At 41.9% G+C, this 21,843-nt stretch overlaps 1 protein-coding gene across 1 annotated transcript; it reads left to right on the forward strand.

Moving 5' to 3' along the window:
• Positions 1-8,375: 8,375 nt before the first annotated feature.
• On the forward strand, positions 8,376-20,888 carry LOC113410377 (cathepsin Z-like). Its single transcript, XM_026664912.2, is given in 7 exon segments — positions 8,376-8,615; positions 8,617-8,691; positions 12,614-12,777; positions 14,738-14,917; positions 17,911-18,061; positions 19,160-19,322; positions 20,594-20,888. Coding segments are annotated over 7 exon segments (927 nt in total). The 5' UTR covers positions 8,376-8,535; the 3' UTR covers positions 20,708-20,888.
• The last annotated feature ends 955 nt before the right edge of the window (positions 20,889-21,843 follow it).

The raw sequence follows: 21,843 nt of genomic DNA on the forward strand, positions 1-21,843 counted from the left end.
ATATATATATAGTATTTTGATTTTTCTCTTTTTTTGTGAAATTCTGGCGTTTATGGCTTGGCTAACTCCTGGATGATCTCTAGCCTGGATTTATTATTTTCTACAGATTGATTATTTAACCCATAATTATATCTTCTTTCTCTTTTCTAAGTTAACTGCCACTAGAAAGCAAAGGTAATCCTTCCCATTTGGGCATGGATTTATAGATTTTGGAGAATCCTTGTAGTTTTGTCTTCTTCTGTTCTTGGATATGCATCAAATAGAGGCAAACTTTACTGAAGGAACAGTGAACATCTTTGAAATTTTGGATATCTGTCTTGGAGGTTCTCACAAAATATCTGCCATTCCCCAAGGGGCTAATGATTGATTGTGGCTAATCCTGGAGCAATCCTTTCCCAGGAAGAAAATTGATCTTTGCCACATAGCTTATCTCTTTTAGTCTTCTTTTTCAGGGCCTCCATAACACTCTGTGTCTTTGCTGAGACACCATTCTGAAAACAAAAGCATTCTGTTCCAGGAGAAGCCAGAGCAAAGCATGTTCCACTGTGATAGGGAGAGATCTATTTATCTGTAAGCACCAGGCTTCCCAGCAGTGTTGCCCAAAGGCTGCGATGATGCTGTAAGTGTGTTATCCTTCCTCAGCTGCAGAATGGGACCTTATTTGTTTAGGCTACAGCTTCATTAGAGGAAGGACTGCCCAATTTATTTTTAATTGTGCACCGGAACTCCGGACAAATTCTGATAAAAACAACTCTAGAAATTATGTGCCCAGTGCTCTTGCAATGACTAAGATCCAGATAGCATGGTTAAGTCCGAAAGATAATTATATATAAAAGCTGTTGAAAAGCAGAGAGCATGGGGGAAGTGAAATGCATACCATTCCACTTTTTTTTCCTTTTTAGAGGATTGTTTTTCACAACCAACTCTAAGATATCAAAGCAGGCATTTTGGAGAACTAAAGGGAAGACACATATTTAAGTCTCCTATCTGCCCTTACTATTTTCCAGCCTGATTTCATCTATTGGCTATTTTATTGGAACTGGATAAAATCAACTCAGCTCTCCATGGGGGATGCAAATGTCAGAACTCAAGATGACACTGAAAGGAATTTAACAAATAAACGCTGCAGGTAGCATTTTTTAGTTTGAAAAAAAAATGATGGAGATGGAACAAATTAAAAACTGCATGATAAAATGGAGGCAAAACTTCAAAGAAGTTATCAGAGTAGGACAATGGGATGAGCTAAGGAAAAATCAGTAAAATCTATTCCGGGATATCATTTGAGGACAATCTGGTACAAAATATTTCATTGGTGATCTATACCTCTATCAAGGCAATTTCACACACTTGAAATGTGTCTTTAGGAGAACAATGAAGAGACCAATGAAAAAATGAAATTACTTAGATACTTAGATAGTCCTCAGCTTCCGACCATAATTGAGCCCAAAATTTGTGTTGCTAAGAGAAGCATTCGTTAAGTGAATTTTGCCCCATTTTACAACCTTTTGTGACACAGCGGTTAAGTGAATCACTGCAGCTGTTCAGTTAGTGATGCAGTTGTTAAGGGAATCTGGCTTCCCCATCTATTTCACTTGTCAGAAGGTCCCAAAAGCTGATCACATGACCCTGGGATACTGGAACCCTCATAAATAAATATGAGTCAGTTGCCAGGCCTCTGAATTCTGATCACATGACTATAGGGATGCCGCAACGGCGTGAAAAATAGCTGTAAGTCACTTTTTTCAGTGCAGTTGTAACTTTGAATGGTCACCAAATGAACTGTCGTAAGCTGAGGACTACTTGTACAACCAAAATTCTACCCTCTCTCCCTTAAATTTGGGGAGACTTTTAACCCTCTTTCCCCAAAAACAGAGACCACCATTCCTACTTCTAGGAGAGGAAAAAGAGGGAGGGAGGGAGAGGGAGGAAGAGGGGAAGAGAGGGGAAGAGAGGGGGAGAGGGTGGGAAGGTGAGGGAGAGAGGGAGGGAGGGGGAGGGAGGAAGAGGGGGAGAGGGGAGGACGGAGAGGGAGAGGTGGAGAGAGGGAGAGGAGCTCCTATCTTACACATTCACTATTCAGTCGGTTGGTCTATTTTATTTTATTTTTGCATAACTCCCAACACTGTCGATCTTGTGTCTGGCAAGCAGTTAAGGCAATATTAAAAAGTTTGCTATATTGGTTAGCACCAAAACTGCCACTAGCTCATTTAATATATATTTTTCTACTCTGCAAACAGAAAAAGCAGAAACTACAACCAGCCCAGTCTTTCCTCCCACCCTACTTTTTCTAAACTTGTTTCTTAGGGAGTCACAGAATACATGACACGTCCCTTTAAAAGAAAAGGCTAATTTAGTAAAATCAGCTCTTGAGCTGTATCCAGAAACACACTACAGCTGGAACTCAAGTGAACTGCCCTTGGCCTTATCAACTGGCACCACATGGGCAAAGATGAACATTAGTTCAAAAGAACAGCTCCGGTGGCCACCAGTTTTCGGAAAGTGTTAGCATTTTTGTTCTAAGATTTAGGACTGTTCTTTTTCAGAATTTCTGGCACTTCCCAGAACGCGAAGCTAAATTCTGCTTTTAAAATCTATCTGGTCTGGGAAGAAAACCGGAGTCATTTGGTAGCATCTCCTACAAACCAAGGATTACAAATATTAGGAAACTTTGTCTTTTCCTATTGATGATGTCCACAGGTGTGGGCAGGCTGGACTGAGGAAAGCAAAGATGGGAAATGGTGATGCAAGCCCCTCTCCTTTCCCACATGCATTGCAATACCATACACACAACCCAGAAGGCACAGAAAATATAATATGGTGCCTTGGAACAGCTTTCATCTTATTATTATTACCTTTATTGTCAGAGTACAACATGTGTACAATGAGATTGGCTGAGACTCCCTTCGTGCACCCACCCACCCCAACATAACTCACAGCGAGGACAGAAGTCCCTAACCCAGACCCAATCTTATTACCCTATCTGACCTTGTTGCACAACGCACAGGCCCCCCAAGTCTATCATACTATGCTAACATGAAGTTATTTCCCGTTCACAAGTCTGACAGCCCACGGGTAGAAACTGTTCTTCAGCCTGTTGGTGTGGCTGCCTATGCTTCAATATCTCCTACCCGATGGTAGGAGAGTGAGGAAGGGCTGACAAAAGCAGTGAGTCTTTGTGACAAAAGCAGGGTGACCTTGTGGATGTTGCTGTTTCCTGTCCAAATGTCTCAGTTCATAACAGAGTAGATATTCAGGTTATGTTCTCGCACACATACCTCCAAGGAGGCCTGTTTACTACTGAATACGCCAAGTGAGTAAAAGAATTGAAATGGAAATGGGCTGTTCATATAAGCAAGAAGAGCTGATGGCAGGTGGACCAAGGCATAGAATGGATCCCACTTGATTAAAAAAAAACATCCATGAAAGAGATCTAAAACAAGATGGATCGAAGACATCAGCAAGTATTGCGGGCCCAATTCACGAAGGAAAGTTCAGGACCATATTGGTTGGAAATCTACGGAAGAGGCCTTCATCTATCAATGGATAGACAATGTCTAAAATGATGATGTACAAATCATAGTCAACTCCTGACATGAACATATTCACATAGTTTTCTTGGCAGTTATATCAAAAATTCTTTCAAGACATTTCGAGCTTCCGGTTTGAGTCTCTTCGGCGACAGACCGAAATCTGCGATCATACGCGGTTTCGATCTGTGCTCGCCGCCAGAGTGCCCCGAGCCAGCTGGTTTCGGGGCTAAGCCACCCTGTAGAGGTGGTGAAGAAGGGGGAGACTGCCAGCAGGGTCGAGGAGAGCTGCATCTCTCTTTCCCAGCTGGCCATTACTCCCTTTCCCGAAGGCGGTTGCAGGGCTGGTCAGAAATGGCCACCTCAAAGAAGAACTGAACTGGAAAAGAATGTGCAGGAGGAAGATAAGAAGAGAAAGTTTTGGTTGACCGGGTTAAACTGAAAAAGCAACAACGTAAGGTACCCTGGAATTTAAATTAAATAACATTATTCCCAAAGAAGATTTTGAAGCTGCGAAGGAGAGAGAGAAGGGAAAGGATTAGGTTTTTTTTTTCTTCCCTTCCTTATACTGACAGCTAAGAGACTTAAGCAAGAAATTGAAAAAAATCCACTTTGACATTAATAGGCATCTAAGCTGAAAATAAAAGTCAAAGGGATAATAAAGATTTCTGGATATTTAAAAGTTTTTTAAAGCAGGAAAGAAGAAGAAAAAAAGCATAAAAGGGCAGGATCTGGAAAAATGGAGGAGACTGCCTGGAACTAAGGAATGGAACTGTAACTAAAAGGAAGTTACAGTGAAATTTTAACAAGATTCCTCAAAGATACATTTTAACTGAAACTTGGTAACAAAATAATAGAACCCCAGGAAGAGAAAGTGGAAAAAAGAAGCAAGAAGAAACAGCCTTGGATTATTTGGATTATTTGGTGATTGTTGGTTTTTGCATCTAGATGACTAAAATTAACCGGGTGGTTGTTTAAAAGTCTTTAAAATAGTATCACTCTTAGAAGAACTGAAAATGGAATTTAAAAAATGGAAAGAAGATGCACAAGAAGGGAGAGCTTCTTTTGGCTTCGTATTTCAATTCCTAGAAATGGAGAACTGGAACTATGAGAAACAACAAGAAACGCTTGCAGAACAAGATTGGGACAAAGAAGAAGCCATCTTTAATGATCAAATAATTTTAAGGGAGGAAAAAAGGAAAGGGGGGAAAGAGAGTGAAAGGTTTAAGATTAGAAAAAACAACCAAAAAGAAGAAGAACAATTTGAAAGATAAGTATATTAGAAAGCAACAGAAGAGGGGATTACAGATGAGAGAGTTAGAAGTAGAGAGACGAGGGGGTAAAAAGGGAGGGAGAAGAAGAGGGGGAAGAAGGCAAGGGAAAGAAATTGTAAAAGACAGAAACAAGAAATAGAGAAACAGGGAAAAGATATAAGGATTGTAACCATAAGGTTGTTTGGAGATAATGGGTGAAAATTTAATTGTAAAAGGGATTCTGCAAAGGTACATAAGATAGCATTGTTATATTACAAACAGAAATAATTTTAGAAAATATGACTAAAATGATGGATAAAATATTTACTGTAATGTAGTGGAATGTTTGTTAATAAATAAATGAATTAAAGTGATTGAGAGAATTAAATGGGAACATTTTAATTATTAGTAATGATTTACAAAAATATAAGTGAGAAACATGGAAAAAAAAGAATTAACTATGGAAAGTTTATAAGTGTTCCCAAGGAAGTATGATATTTAATTGAAAAGAAATGTTAAAGATGTTAAGATTTTAATTAATATTAATGATAGAATTGAATTGGAATGGAATGTGTGTTTTATTTCATATATATATATATATATATATATATATATATATATATATATATATATATATATATATATATATATATATATATATATATATATATATATATATGAAATAAAACACACATTCCATTCCAATTCAATTCTATATATATATATATATAAATTTTTTCTTTTTAAGAATATAATGTGTATTTTAAGAATGTACCAAGCAGAATTCGATTGGAAGTTATGTATTATATTGAATGCTATAATCTTAAAGGTATACATTGAAGCTTAAATAAGAGTTTGAATGGATAAAATTAAAAGATATAAAGGTGTCATACTCCAATTGGTAACTACAGGGAAAAATTTGTTTAATGAGAAAAGATAATATGAAATTGAAACAGGACAGACAAAAGTATAAATATAATGATTTGAATTGAGATGAGATAATTAAAATAAAGTTGAGAAAATTAAAAGAGGGGAAAAACTATGTAGAAAATATAAAACGGTAGTAAGATATGGAATAGAATATAAAAATGAGCACGAAATTGAGTTTTGTGTCTATATGAAGAAGTGATAACCTGGGACCATGCTATTTTCTAAAAAAGATGTTTTATTTGTATTTTGTTTTTGTGAAAACCCAAATAAAATTTTCAAAAAAAAAAATTATTTCAAGACATTTCAATTTTCCAACATTGAAATAGCAGTACCACTTAAGACTTATATACCACTTTACAGTCCTCTCTAAGCAGTTTAGAGTCAGCGTATTGCCCCAACAATCTGGGTCCTCATTTTACCACACCTCGTAAGGAGGGAAGGCTGAGTCAACCTTGAGCCTGGTGAGATTCGAACTACCAAATTGCAGGCAGCTGGCAGGCAGCAGAAGTAGCTTCCAGTACTGCACTCTAACCACTGCACCACCATGGCAGTGACCCATTCAACCCTGCTTTACTTTAAATATTAGCCCAATCAGCTGGCTACTGCAACCTCCCCCCCCCCCCCACTGAATAGATGGGGATCCTAACTGGTAACCAGTACTGCTAATAAAGTAGTGGCATTACTCAGGCCAATCAGGATCACCCCTTCAATAATAAGTTCCTAAAAATTCATCCAAAACCACTATGGACGGAAGTCAGAATGCGGCAGCATTAAGCAACAAGTTAGTATCAGTGCTGGAAGAGAATTCTCACTCCAGCAAGCCCATCGTTTTAAAATAAATGGTATTTTTCTCCAGTGGTTTTTTTTTTCCAGGTAGGATTAATTGCATTCCACTTTGATCATCCTGCTGGAGGTTAAGGAGTTTCAGAAAAAGTAGAACAAAGAGAATATTGGGTTCCAAAAAGTTATTCAGAAACTTGATGCCGGAATGCTAGGAGGAGAGGAAAGAGTGAAGCAGCCTATGGCTTTGCAACTTGCCCTGCGTGAGTTTCCAGCTCTCAGTGTACATGCTAGAAAAGAGTGTGCACGTGTCCTATGAGCAATGTGGAAGATTCCCCTGCCAATCATTTTGCACACCAAATGGGAGGAGGTCCTTCTTATCCTTTCTCTCAGATGGCAAATGCCTGGACCAGCCCCGTATCTGTCTAGTCTTCCACTTTCAGCTGAGCCTCCAAGATCCCTTGTTATTCTGATTAGGGGCTGAAGAGGCATATCCCATCAGCAACCTGCCCTTTGTGGCTTTCTAGCTCCCTTTGCAGCCAAGACCCATCTCTGCCACAAAACCCATGTTGCTAAACTCTTTTTTTACACCACAGAGGAACTTACAAAGGAGATTATGCAGAAGAGCTTCTGCGCAGCTCAGGGTAGAACAGCTCCCTGAACTTGGTTGTTTACTTGAAGACATCTCATTACCCAGCTAGATACTGGTGATGTTATCTAGCTGGGTAATGAAACTCTGCAGGCAAACAACCATCAGGAAGCATCAAGGACTATATGGGAGAGACTGACCAGACGAGCACGCTCTGCACCCAAGTTCCACCAAACAATCCAAAGAATTTTTATTAGATTTTTATTTATCAATTTATTAGCCCTTAGATATATGGCAATGATCACCCATGTGGTTTCTGTTTAAAGTTCTGAGTCAAATTTATAGGAAAGGAAGATATCAGTGCAGGTGGATCCTTGACTTACAACCACAATTGAGCCCAAAATTTCTGTGGCTAAGCACGACATGGTTAAGGAAAATTTGCTCCATTTTACCATTTTTCTTGCTACGTTTGTTAAAAGTGAATCGCTGTGGTACTTTAAGGTTGTTAAGGGAATTCGGCTTCCCCATTGACTTTGCTGGTCAAGAGGTCACAAAAGGTGCATATGACCCCCCCCCCCCACGTTGCAACCATCAATAAGGTGAGTCACTTGCCAGCTGTCTGAATTTTCATCACATGAACTGTAAGGGTCACAGGTGTGAAAAATGGTCATAAGTCACTTTTTTTCACTGCCGTTTTAACTGTGAACGGTCACTAAATGAACTGTTGTAAATCGAGGACTACCTGCTAAGGATTTTGAAGGTTCTCATGGTCCTCCAAAGATCCAGGCAGTAAATATCTCTTGAAAGATCAACTGCTGGGCAGAATGGTGGGGTGGGTGGGAAACCAACTAGAATTGAATAGAATGGAATAGGAATAAATAGAATGGAAGGGAAGGGAAGGGAAGGGAGGGGGATCCTTCTTGTCCGGATTTGGAGAACACCTACAAAACAACGGTTGGGGGACCTCGACCCACAGCCAGCTGGATGAGAGGAGCTCTGTCCTGACCCTGTTGTGGGGAATTCTCTCCCAAAGATCCCACAACCATTTCACTGATCTTCTAGATCGGAAGGCGCCCAGCTGAGCCTCCCCAAAGGCCTTTTCTGGAACGACCCAGACTCCAATCCCCGCACCCCAAGCCTCGCCGGTGATTTCCACACACACCCCCGGGCCCAAGGCGGGCCACGCTACTGCAAGCCGGGGGAGGCTGGGCGGGGTCCCTTTCCGAGGCTCCGCTTTTCCGCGGTGCGAGTGGTGTGGGGGGGCGGGCGGGGGAGGGGAAAAGGAAATCCAGCGAGAAGCCGCGCGTGGGTGAGCTTCAGCGCGCGTCCACGTGGGTGGGGGTGGGTGCGCGCGCCGCTGCTGTCATCCACGCCCGGTCCTCGGTCTTCCCTCATAAAGCAGCGGCCGGCTGTGGGAAACCGGCCGTGGGTTGAAGACGCGTCGCCAGAGGCCACCATGCCGGCGCCTCGCCTGCCGCCGGTCCTCGTCCTGAGGCGGCTGCTGCTGCTGCTGCTGAGCGCCTGCGCCTCTCTTCCCCGCCGCCGCCGCTCTCCACTTCCAGGAAGGGCAGAGCTGCCATAAGCCCTTGCCGCGCAAGGTCTCCGGTCTCCGGTAAGGCAGGCAACCAAGGCGCGATCCCGTCCGTCGCTCTGGCTCGGCTCCCGGTTGCAATAGCGCGGTGGGGTGGGGGGCGGCGGCGCTGCAGCTGCGGGCATCCCCGAGACGCAGCCGGTGCTGGGAGCGCAGGCGATGTCCGGCCACTCGGGATCTTGGCAAAAGGGCGCAAAGGGATGAGGGGATGAAGGGAAAGGGGGGGCGGCGGAGAGAAGGAGTAACCCTCTCCTACAGGGAGGAGGTTGGAGGGCTGGATTACGTTGCTCTGAAGCAGGGGTCGCCAACCTTTCGGACCTCAGGGACACCAAACTCATAATTTTTAAATCCCGCCAACCAGAGACCCTGGGAAAAATCCTCCCCAAAAAGTCTGCAGGAAAATTCCCCACGCTGTTTTCCTACCTATCCATCATTCTTTATTTGGGATCGCAGGATACCGTCTCCAGCTCCGTTCTAAGGGGAGAGAGGGAGAGAGACTTTGGGCTTCCTGCAAAGAAAGCAGCAGAAGCAGCAGAAGCAGTCTTTCTTTCTCTCCCCCAAATTCTGCCAGAAATCAATCTTTGTCAAACTTGTCTTGCCGTCCCAAAGACTCATTTCTGGTGCAATTTAGGGGAGAAAAAGACTTTTGCTGCTTTCCTTGTGCGCAGCCAAAAGCAAAAGCAGAAAGAAGCAGCCCGGTGGCCAGGCGGCCAGGCGAGGTGCATAGGGTGAATGGGGTGAAAGTTCCCCCCTTCTGCCCTTTCCCCCCTACCCTCACTACCTCGTGTTGTTCGCAATGCAAGCCACGCAAGCCTTGTGTTCCCGTGCAGCCTGGATTAATCGGTTTGGGGGTGACATTTCTCTGCAGACCACCAAAATTTTCTCGCGGATGACCAGTGGTCCCCAGCTCACAGGTTGGCAACTACAGGTCTGAAGGGTTGGATAACCATTTGTCTGAAGTGGTGTAGGGTTTCCTGCCTAGGCAGGGGGTTGGACTAGAAGACCTCCAAGGTCCCTTCTCGCTCTGTTATTCTATATTCTACAACAGGGGTCCCCAAACTTGGCAACTTTAAGACTTGTGGACTTCAACTCCCAGAATTCTGGGAGTTGAAGTCCACAAGTCTTAAAGTTGCTAGGTTTGGAGACCTCTGTTCCACAAGGTAGCATCTCTGGTCCCGGTCAGGCTTCTGCCTCTCCGAAACCAGAGGAACCACCCCTGTGCCCAGAATGGTGCGGAGCTGCTGCCGCTCCCAGGTTGACCATATGGGCAGCCGCTCACTGTTTCCCCGACTTTCGGCTGCAAATGATAGAGATGAGATTGAGATCTCCCAGCGAGGTCCCTCGTGATCCCCTTTAACCAGATTAAGCGAGGCATTCGCACATCACGCCAAGCTTGGTTGAATGGGGATGGGGAGGAGTTTAACATGCCGGGCAAACTCCACCCTCGGTTGCATCCTGGTGCTTCATTTTGTGCAAGCGCAGCAACCCGACTCGAGCATCTTCGTGGGTGTGAATTCAGCTTTTGCGCCCAACCGTGCTCATTTGTAAGTAGCGGTGCGTTAAGAAACCCGCAGAAGGGAAAACCATTTGATGGCAGCTGTGGGAAGCATTGGGAAACGGTTTGGCTGGGCTGGTTAAAGGGAGGTCAGAGCAAAGCAAGAGATGGCGTGGAATTGGGTCTCCTCCTTCAGGGTGCAATCCAGCAGCATTTAGGATCTCAATCCCCAGCTGCGATCTTGGAAGGCCGCTTAATTTTTACCCAGGAGAAGCCAAGGAGGTGCTACATGAGCCCAGAAAACATTAAAGGCTTGTGGGGATGGGGACGGGGAAAATACACCGAGGAAGAGGAGATTTGTAGATGATGCTGGTTAAAAATAAAGCAAAATAAAAAGATTAAAAAATATTGGGCTATTTTTGTGGCACCTTAGAAGTACTTTGCCATTCTGTTCTTGCAAGATGTCTTTAAAAAAAGCTTCCTACTTTTTTTTACTCATTTAGTGACTACTACTATTTCTTCTTCTTCTTCTTATGACCCCATAATCCCTTTGTGGGGTGGAGTCTGGGCAAATAAATGGAGCTAGCAGAGTGTTTAATGGCCGGGTGCCCTTCCTGTTGCCAATATGGAGTTTTGTTCAGCAGATGTATTCTCATTGTGCCCAGAGAGAGAAATATCTGCCTCTACGTAGGATTGAAAACTGACAGCTTTCTGATTGTGAGGTGAGAGCTCCACCTCTAGGCCACTGCACCACTCCATTTAGTGACTATTTGCAGTTATGAAAAAGTCATTGTGCAACCAATCTTCACATTTGCCACCTTCAAAGGTCTGTGAACCAAAGGAAAGCAGAAGTCAGACCGTGAGCACAGTTGTGGTTTTACTTAGCAACCACTTCCCTGAACAACCTAGTTGTTGGCCCCAACTGTGGTCATTATAGCCTTGAGTCCTGGAATTTCCTCATGGAAATTTCTCCCATGCAGCTACTTCTGTTGCCTGTTTTCCTGATGGGAAGGATCAAATGAACAGACTAGTTATTCAGTTCCTTAGATATGATGTCCACATCTAATGATCAGCATCATTAAATACATTCAGAGAACAGTGTGGGTGTTAATGCTTGCATTCTTAAAGTAATTTTGTGTGTCTCAGCACATCAGAAACAGTCATACTATAGGATATGTGTCAAATATCAAGGGATCCAGGAATAGCCCCCTCCCTCCTCTTCCGAGATAGAATTCATTTTCCCCTTTTCATTATCTAATGACCTCTTTGACCTCCGTTCTTCTTCTGTTTAGGGCTTAAGATTGTGACTCACAGTAAACAAGGTCAGGCATTCTTCCTTCCTTCTCAATCTGCTCCTTGATAAGATAATGTGCGATCAAATCAGGGTCAACAATCGGTGACCACATCATAGATGAACCTTCTTCAGGATGATCTTTGTCCAACTTGGCCTTTCAGATCTTCCAACAATGCATCTTGTTTGCGATCACTGTCCGTTTTGCCGCTGGTTGTCGTCTTCTATCTCTTCCCCTCCATCTTTCCCAGTGTTGTGGACTTCTGAAAACAGCCAGATGTCCGTAATGTCTTCAAGATTTGATAGCTTGAGCCTGTCGTTTCTTACTCAATTGGGAACCCTAAATTGGTTGATTTTATGATCCATTTGTTTGCTTTCTTGGACAACCAGGGTATCATCTTCTCTTCCACCAGGGTTGAATAGCCTGCTTGATCTTACTACACCGAAGTGCCCTACAGATAACTTCCAGTATATCCATGGGTTGCTTCCAGTTGTTGGGTCACAGGAAAGAACCAGAAGCATTTTCTTAGAGCATAAACATTGGGGAGATCCTAGACCTCATACTGAAGTTCTCAGAAGAACCTGGCTCAAAGCTGGCTACTAACATTATCCATTTAGGTCACTTATCATGCCTGGTCCTCGTAAAGATCCTTGTTGATGTCAGAAAATTCTGGCTTTGGAAAGGTCTAAAAAAGTATTGTTCATTCTGTGCCTGAAGGTTGAGGTGCATTGACATAGGTGCAATCATAAGATGATGATGATAAAGGTGTAATTTCATTATTGATAGTAAACGGGGTGACCAGAGTTTCCTGTCTGTGCCTGCTGGCTCTGTTTGACTCACATAGTTTGCTTTTTGCTTTTTCACAAAACACATACTTTTTTGAGATGCCACCTCTTGGTCTTCGATACTTTTCTGTTTTGAGTAACTTTCCTATATACATTTTGTAACTTTGGTTATTGGTTTGCATGTCTGGAAGACAATAGAATCACGAGGAGCTTAAACACAATTGCAAGCTAAGTGGAAAAATGAGTAAAATCTTCCAGCAAGGGTAGAATGTGTTATTCCCCTTTGCCCCTTCCCCCCCCTCCACCCGCCAAATGGGGAAAGAGTATCAGTTGGTTCTCCCTTCTGACATTCTCATCTTTCCTCTTAACAGAACCTATCCTCGTCCTCATGAATATTTAGATATCTCAAATCTGCCCAAGAGTTGGGACTGGAGAAATAGAGATGGAGTCAATTACGCGAGTGCCACTCGAAATCAGCACATTCCCCAATACTGTGGCTCTTGCTGGGCTCACGGCAGCACCAGTGCTCTAGCAGGTAGGTGGTGGTTTTATTGCTGTGCTTGTTTCCTCCTTTATAAAGATACACTGTGCATGACTATGGAGGCTCCCTTCCTGTATAATTTAACCTTAGTCGATAGTGCTTTTCTCTGTGGGTTGGCTCCCAAATTGAAAGATCAAGATCGTTCGTGAAGTTCCAGTTAAACTAATTTATTACTCAACATGCCTATGCAAAAGAATCTACTCAACTAATAGCACTATGTTGGTGTTAAGAGAAAGGTCAACGGAGTTGAAGAGGGGATGGACTTAGTCTGTTTATGACTACATAGAGATTCTAACCTGATTCCTGTTTTGATTCCACTCCCTTTTCCACCATTCCTTCTCCTTCATCTTTCTGTTCCCTTAAGCCTGCCCCATATTTCCACCAGCTCTCCCACTTCTTATAACTTTTTCCCAAGTCTAGTCTGAAGAGATGAATTCTGTTGGATTCAAAGGTCAAACTGATATGGGGTTTATCGGTGCCTATTATGGAGTAGCAACAGGGATATGCAGCATTGGGTCTGTGGCCAGCTCCCACGATAACCACAAACAGTTCCTTTTGCCCCACAGGATTCCACTTGTTTTCCAAGGTGTTTTTAATTCCATGATAAAGGAAAGTTGGCCTATTGCAAAGCAATTTTCCTCCACTAAGATGCCCTCCCAGTGAGTGGGCTTCAAGAATTCAGAGCATGTCCGTTGCTGTGAAATTGTGCAAAGCAAACTCTGTATATCTAGAGTCCCCCAGCCCAGAATGGGCAAGGTGCTCAAGATGCAAGTAGTCCTCAATTTACGACTGTAAGTCCTAATAGAGACCGGAATTAGGTTCACCATGTGACTGACTCAATTTTATGACATGTTTTGTGATGGTTATTAAATAAACCCATTGTCCGCAATTTGCTGCTTCTTTCTTTTTTTCCCCAAACCTGGAAATAAATGCTGGTTTCCAGCCAAAAAAAATTCATTGTGTCATCCATCCCACTTAAATTAATTAGCAAAGAAAGACTCCTGGCACATTATTTTTTCCCCCCAAGAATATACTTTACTGAGAACAAAGTGATTTCAGATGTTTGCAAGGCAGAATTGGTTGGCTTGGCACGAAAATGATTCAGTAAAGTTCCGCTTTTTTCTCCTGGCCAACCCCTGCTGTCAGCCAATGTCCAATTAGAAGTTCTCGGGTTCTTTAGGGCAGGGGTCTCCAACTTTGGCAACTTTAAGACTTGTGGACTTCAACTCCCAGAATTCCTCAGCCTCCACATGTAAGATGGAGTGGCCGAATAAAATCTACACATTAGAGCAGAGGTCTCCAAGCTTGGCAACTTTAAGACTTGTGGACTTCAATTCCCAGAATTCTCCAGCCAGCATAGCTGGCTGGAGAATTCTGGGAGTTGAAGTCCACAAGGCTTGAAGCTGCCAAGGTTGGAACCCCCTGCTTTAGGGAATGGCCCACAGGGTGGGGTGGGGTGGCCGTTGGAACTTCATCCAGGGAATAGGTACAATTTTGGGGGTCCATTATTACTTAGCATCCAGTCATAACTTGAGGACTACCTGCAATTTTTTAAAATAAGAAATAGCCGTGGGGAGAAGTTTGAAAAAGTCAAAATGATGGTTGTAAGTGTGTGATTGAAGCCCTACCTCCTGTAAAAAAAAAAAAAAAAAGTTGGGGGCTTTGATCAGGCAGGTTACCTTCCTAGACCAGCCATCCTAGGAATGGTCCCACAAAGGCCACAACATTGTTCTTAGAAACTAAAAGTACCCCAGGGGAGGATGTCACTGGGATCCTTATCTTGTAAGTCCACCTGAACATAACGGACATAGTTTCAAAGTCAACATGGGCCCCTTATCCCCCAAAGGCTGGCTGCTCCCTTTCTCCCCAGAAGAAAAGCACCCCTCAAAGTCCAGAATGCTGAAGGCCCCAACTCAAGCCATACACCAACCATCTTCTGCTCTTTTTCTCTCAGATCGCATCAACATCAAGAAGAAAGGCACCTGGCCTTCTGCTTACCTCTCGGTTCAGAACGTCATTGACTGTGCTGAGGCAGGGACCTGTCACGGTGGAGACCACATAGGCGTATGGGCTTATGCTCACCAGCATGGCATCCCTGATGAGACCTGCAACAACTACCAGGCAAAAGATCAAAGTGAGAGAATGGGCCTTTCAGGGTTCCAACTGTTGCCCTAATTAAATCATGAGCCTCGAGCCAAGCTTCAAAGGAATCCAAAAGACTTATTAGGAGCAACATGTCCGGCGCTAACCCTATGAAGCCAACTCTGAGATACATAATTTACTATCACCCATGACCCTGTTTCCCCCCACTCCCCTGGGTGTGTCATAATTCATATTCTCCAATGAAACCTGTTCACGGGCTGGGTGTCATCAATCACACTCTCCAATGAAGGATTTTCTCCAGCAGAAGATCCAGTAGCCTAGGCTACAATCTCCACAAGATAAGTGTGGAATGTGCTTCTGGCCTTCATCTGCTGCACTGCTCCCTCAGGCCTTTCCCCTCCCTCCTCCTTATGGCAACTCAGAAACAGGCATAGGAATGATTTACGAGTTGACAGGGGCAGCCCTGACCCTAACGCTTTCCCGTTGCAACTTGAAAATATGCTCACCTCTGCATCCCCATCCTTGCATCTCCTTGTCTTGATGTGAAGTCCTGCAGATAGGAATCAGCTCCAAGGGGCCTTTGTCTCCATCCCACCCATAGAAGCTCTGATGTAGCCCTCCATTGCAAGGGGGTTAGAAAGAATAGGGGAGGCTTATAGGATACCAAAGGTCTCCAGGTGTTTTAGATGTATCACAGCTACCAAGCTTTCTGAGTCATGATGCTCTTGGAAGTATCTGTGGAATAGCTTTCTCCCACCAGTTTGATGTAGAGATTAAGGTGCTAGATTAGAAACCAGGACACCCTGAGTGCTAGTCTTCCTTTAGGCCTGGAAGCAGTTGGGCTGAGTGACTTTAGGCCAGTCACTCTCAGCCCAACCCATCTAATAGGGTAGTTGTTGGGAATATAGGAGGAGGAGTATTGGGTATGCCTGGTGCCTTGGGATGTACAAAATAGGATATACATCTAACAAAAAGAAAAGGACTCAGGAGAACACTTACAAATTTTAGACAGATTTCCAGCCTAGGACATCTTGGGAGTGGAAGTCAGAAACATCTGGTGCAGGTATATAGAGACCATTTCCATAGTAGAGTATTTAAGAAGATTATATTTTCTTGTTTTAATCAGATAGGGCTCTCATAGCTATATATATATATTTAAATAAAAAATATCTGGGTATCAGGAAGGGTATCTGGGCAGGAAACGTTCAGCTCAATTTGGTCACCCCGACACCACCCCAACTAAAAAGGATTAAAGGGTCATAAAAAGATATATCTATCTATATATATATCAAAGCCAAATACCACTCACGCATCATCACAAAATCTCCAGAACCGTAAAGCCTACAAACTTGAAATTTGGCATGTATGTTCCTCTTGGCTTCTAGGTGCTCACTAAGAAAAGATTTCTCGAAATGACCATCAGAGCATTAGTATTTCGTATATGATTATTAACACGCTCTGATGCTAAGGAGTTCTACTCCCCCTCCCCACCTGAAAAGAAACCTGTTCCAAATGCAAAACACAAGCAGAGGAGAGGAGTTTCAGTTTCAGTTTTAGTTTCACAGCAGCAACCAGCTTTAGTACAGAACAGTTGAGCTAAGCCATGCCCAGGCTCTTTGCTGTCTCCTTGTTCACACAGCAAATACTGCTTCAGTTTCCAAACAGCCCTCAACTCTCTCACACACTGATGAATACCAATGGATGCTGGTAGGCAGAGGCACAATTTTTCCCCTTATTTTTCTCCCCCAAAACTAAGCCCGATCACATAGTTTCGTAGCGGAAGCATGGGCATAGAGCTAATATATATATATATATATATATATATATATATATATATATATATATATATATATATATATATATATATATAAATATATATAAATATATATAAATATATATATATATATATATATATAAATATATAATATATAATATATAATATATAATATAAATATATTATATATTATATATTATATGTATATATATATATATATATATATATATATATATATATATATATATATATATATATATATATATATATAATATATATATATATATATATATATATATATATATATATATATATATATATATATATATATATATATATATATATTTATTTATTTCTTGTTGGGTTCAGAAATTAGGTATTTTCCCACGTCATAGTACTATAGTACATAGTACTATGACGTGGGAAAAATACCTTAACAAAGCTGACACACATACACATATATATATATATATATATGACTCTTTAATCCCTTTTATTCAGAGATGATAGAGAGATAGATAGAAGATAGATAGATAGATAGATAGATAGATAGATAGATAGATAGATAGATAGATAGATAGATAGATAGATAGATAGATAGATAGATAATGGATGGATTGATTTAATTATATGTCCTGAGAACTACTTGAATAAGTCCCTGCCGTTTTCTAGAACATTGGAAGTGGTTTGTCATTGCAGCTTTCTTCCTAGGGCTGAGAGAGAGGTGACACCCAGCTGACTTTGTGCCCAAAGCAGGACTAGAATTTAAGATTTCCCAGTTTTTAGTCTAGATTAGATTAGATTAGATTCAACTTTATTGTCATTGCCATGGATACAGGCAACGAAATGCAGTTAGCATCCAACCAGAAGTGCAAAACAACAGTAAAATATAAATATATGTATGCAAATATGCAAGGCATCTATGAATATGTCAGTGGAAAACAACAAAATGTATGTATACAAGCACACAAGGATAAGTGTGACTGCACATAGATGAACATATACAACTGTACAAACTGGCCCTCATCCAATTTTAGCTTTTTACATGAAACTATATATTTGCTATATTTTATTTGCTATATTTGCCACTTTAAATGCGGGGTGGGCTTTAGAAGCCAAACAGGAGGCGATTCCTGGATAAAAAAAAATCACTACCTCAGATACGACAAGCAGGACAGCATTTCATTGTCCCCATCTTTGGGGGAGAAAGGCGATTTTTCTGGTGCCAAAATTCTTTCTGGTTTTCATAGAGTGCAAGAAATTTAACCAATGTGGAACGTGTACCACCTTTGGGGAATGCCATGTGATAAAAAATTACACCCTCTGGAAAGTGGGAGATTATGGAACTCTCAGTGGTCGAGAGAAGATGATGGCGGAAATCTATGCAAATGGACCCATCAGGTAAAACAATGCAAACTTTATGCTACGCCTCAAGGTCAGTGTTTCTCACACCTTGACAAGTGTCAGATAGGATGGCTGGGGAATTCTGGGAGTTGAAGTCCACACATCTTAAACTTCAAGGTTGAAAAACACTGGTCTAGGTCAAAGTTCTTCAAACTTGGCAAGTTTAAGACTTGAGGACTTCAACTCCCAGAATTCCTGAGCTAACATGCCTGGAGGAGGAATTATGGGAGTTGAAGTCCACAAGTCTTAAAGCTGTCAAGTTTGAAGACCCCTGATCTAGGTAATATGCAGAAGCCTTCACGTAATTATTTCAGGTTGGTCTGTTATAACTTTTTGTGTGGAATGCCTTTGGTTAAGTCAGAGGTCTCCAAACTTGGCAACTTTAAAGACTTGTGGACTTCAACTCCCAGAATTCTCCAGCCAGCTATCCTATGCTGGCTGGAGAATTCTGGGAGTTGAAGTCCACAAGTCTTAAAGTTGCCAAGTTTGGAGACTCCTGGGTTAAGTGTTGCTTGCTGGAGACCGCCTGGATTAGTCCCTGCAGTTTTCTTGGCAAGATTTCAGAAGTTGTTTGCCATTGCCTGCTCTCTGGGGCTGAGAAACAAGGACTGGCCCAAGATTACCCAGCTGGCTTCCTGCCTAAGGTGAGTCACACTGAACATGGTCCTGTTTTGGTCAGTTTTTCAAGAGTTATCCTGCTAACACAGGGAATCTTTTTATGTATTTTCTTTCAAATATCCCAACAGGTTGGAAAGAATAAAACCATTGTAGAAGAAACCTTTTCTATCTTCTTGTCAAGAAAACTGCAGGGACAGGTCCATGTTGTACTTGAGTGACAAATCCAACTTCTTTGAGTCTATTTCCACCCCCGCCCCTTCTTGCAAAGATCCAGCGTCTGAGTTCCCAGGGCTAAGGATGGACTTAAAGTCAGCCTGATACCTTAGTTGCTGCACAACACGGACTCTCACTAAATCTGGCCGAAATCAGGCTTTGTAGTTCGATAGTGGTCCTTTGTCTTCACGATGGTGTCTAAAGCTGCTCGTTTCAGTCGTTTTCATCCCGAAGGTTTTATTCTTGCTTTTCGTTTTTATGTAGTTGTGGGATCATGGCCACTTCCAAACTGGATGCATACACTGGAGGCTTATATGAAGAATTCAGTTTCTTGCCTATAATAAACCATATCGTCTCTGTTGCTGGTTGGGGGGTAGAAAATGGAACAGAGTATTGGATTGTCCGGAACTCTTGGGGAGATCCCTGGGTAAGGAAGACATGATACATCAATCTATATTATTACTTTTTAAGGATTTAGCTGGGTGGGTAAAGTTCCCTGCTTGGTATGGCAGGCTATGAGCGTTCCAGCTTTGAAATGTACCAACAGTATCTTTTCTTTTTTGTACACTGAGAGCATATGCACCAGTGGTGGGATTTCAATTTTTTTTTTACTACTGGTTCTGTGGGCATGGCTTAGTGGGCGTGACAGGGGAAGGATACTGTAAAATCTCCAGTCAGAGGTGGGATTTTCCGGTTCTCCGAACAGCTCAAAATTCCCACTACTGATTTTCCAGAACTGGTCAGAACCTGCTGCATGTCATCTCTGATATGCACCAAGACAAATTCCTTGTGTGTCCAATCACACTTGGCTAATAAAGAATTCTATTCTATTCCTATTTCTAGTCTGTCCTATCCTATCCTATTTCTATCCTATCCTATTCTTTTCTATTCTATTCTTATTCTATTTTATTCTTACTTCTTTTCTATTTCTTTCCTATCCTATCCTTTTCTATTCTATTCTATTCTTATTCCTATTCTATGCCTATTCCTATTCCTATTCCTATTCTATTCTATTCTATTCTATTCTATTCTATTCTATTCTATTCTATTCTATTCTATTCTATTCTATTCTATTCTATTATTCTATTCTATTCTATTCTATTCTATTCCTATTCCTATTCCTATTCCTATTCCTATTCCTATTCTACAAGTTACATAGGGGTAGGGTTTAGTTAAACCTTAATAGATAGTCCTCGACTTACAACTATACATTTGGTGACCATTCAAAGTTACAACGGCACTAAAATTGCAACCAATTTTCACACTTATGGTCATCACAGCATTCCCCCTTGGTCATGTGATAAACATTTGGTGCTTGGCAACCAGCATCTATTTACAATGGTTGCAGTTCATGTGATCATGGGACCTTCCCAGATGACTTCTGACAAGGAGGGTCCATAGGGGAAACTGGATTCCCTTAGTGACTGCATGATTCACTTAACAACTGCAGTGATTGGCTTAATTGATTTGTAGTGAAAAGGTTGTAAAATCAGCGTGACTCACTTAACGACAGAAATTCTGCTCCCTATTGTGGTTATCAGTCATGTTATTCCATGGTTGCGGTTTAGGAAAATTGACTTCTTGATTCGATGTAATTTTGTATCTTATACCCAACTGCTCGATTATGATTTGAAATATTTTTGGGGTGCTACCTTAACATAAGACTTACATGAATGGGTGCGACTTAATGTCTTTCAGGGAGAGCGTGGCTGGCTTCGGATCGTGACCAGCGCATATAAAGATGGAAAAGGAAGCTACTACAACTTGGCTTTGGAAGAGGAGTGTGCTTATGGAGACCCTGTACTCCTTTGAATTTGCCTCTGCCACTTTCTTTGACCGGTGCTGTTGGAGATGTTGCTAGGAAAGAAAATATCCTGCAAAATGTACTCTTCTTAAGAAAGGGGCAGTGCTATTCAGTAGCATTTGCTGATGGAATATCATCATAATTCAGTTTTTCTTTTTATTGATGAATAAAGATAAAGGTTTTTCCTGACCGATTGTGTTGGACTGTAGGGAGACGTGCTTGTCTCTGTTCCCGCTATGGGAACCAGCGTTGTCCAGAGACATTTTTTGCGGTCATGTGGCCAGAATGGCTGTACACCAAGGCTCACGGAGTGCTATTACCTTCCCACTGAAGTAGTACCTATTTATCTACTCGCATTTGCATGCTTTCAAACTGCGAGGTGGGCAGGAGCTGGGGTACTAAAGACAGAAGCTCACCCCATCATGCCAACCTTCTGATTGACAAGCCCAGCAACTTAACTGCTAGGCCACCACTATCCACTCCCAAATGGGCATCTGTTCATTGGGTACACAGGAAATAAATGCCAGAAAGTTTGCTTTCTTCTTGAAAAGTATTCATGAGTTGTCACCTATGCTTTGGCAAAATGAGATTATATTTGATGCTGGATTGAGTGTTTTAAAAAAACTCAAAACAGCTGAATCCACCTTTAAATTGATGCCTCTTATTCTAGGGGCAAGTTAAAGGGCAGAGCTGAAAGAGTGGCATTTATATTGACTTAATGAAAGCTTTCTCTCTCTTTCCTGTTACATGCACATAATTATGATGTCCATACCTTTCCAGTGTCTTCCTTTATATTACTGTAGTTTTCTAACAGCATTGAGAAATAGGACTGTATTTAAAAGAGCTGCTGTAAAAGGAGGTTAACATTAGAGCAGTGTTTTTCAACCTGGGCAACTTAAGATGTGTGGACTTCAACTCCCAGAATTCCACAGCCAGCACATCAAGATTGAGAAACAGTGCTATACAATGGAAAGAAGAATGGGTTACATGAAAACAGAGATATCTCCTTCATCACTAGATTTCCAATCTAAGATTTAATCCTATATTCTGAAAACTTTTCAGGAGTTGGATTTGTGTAATACTCTAATATAAGTATGAGTTTGGAATTGAACAGAGTTCAACTCTGCATTCTGATTTGACTGGG

This window comes from Notechis scutatus, chromosome 3 (assembly GCF_049901735.1).
Source record: "Notechis scutatus isolate UNSWTSFEM ecotype Mainland chromosome 3, rNotScu1.2, whole genome shotgun sequence".
NCBI classification, from domain to species: Eukaryota; Metazoa; Chordata; class Lepidosauria; order Squamata; family Elapidae; genus Notechis; species Notechis scutatus.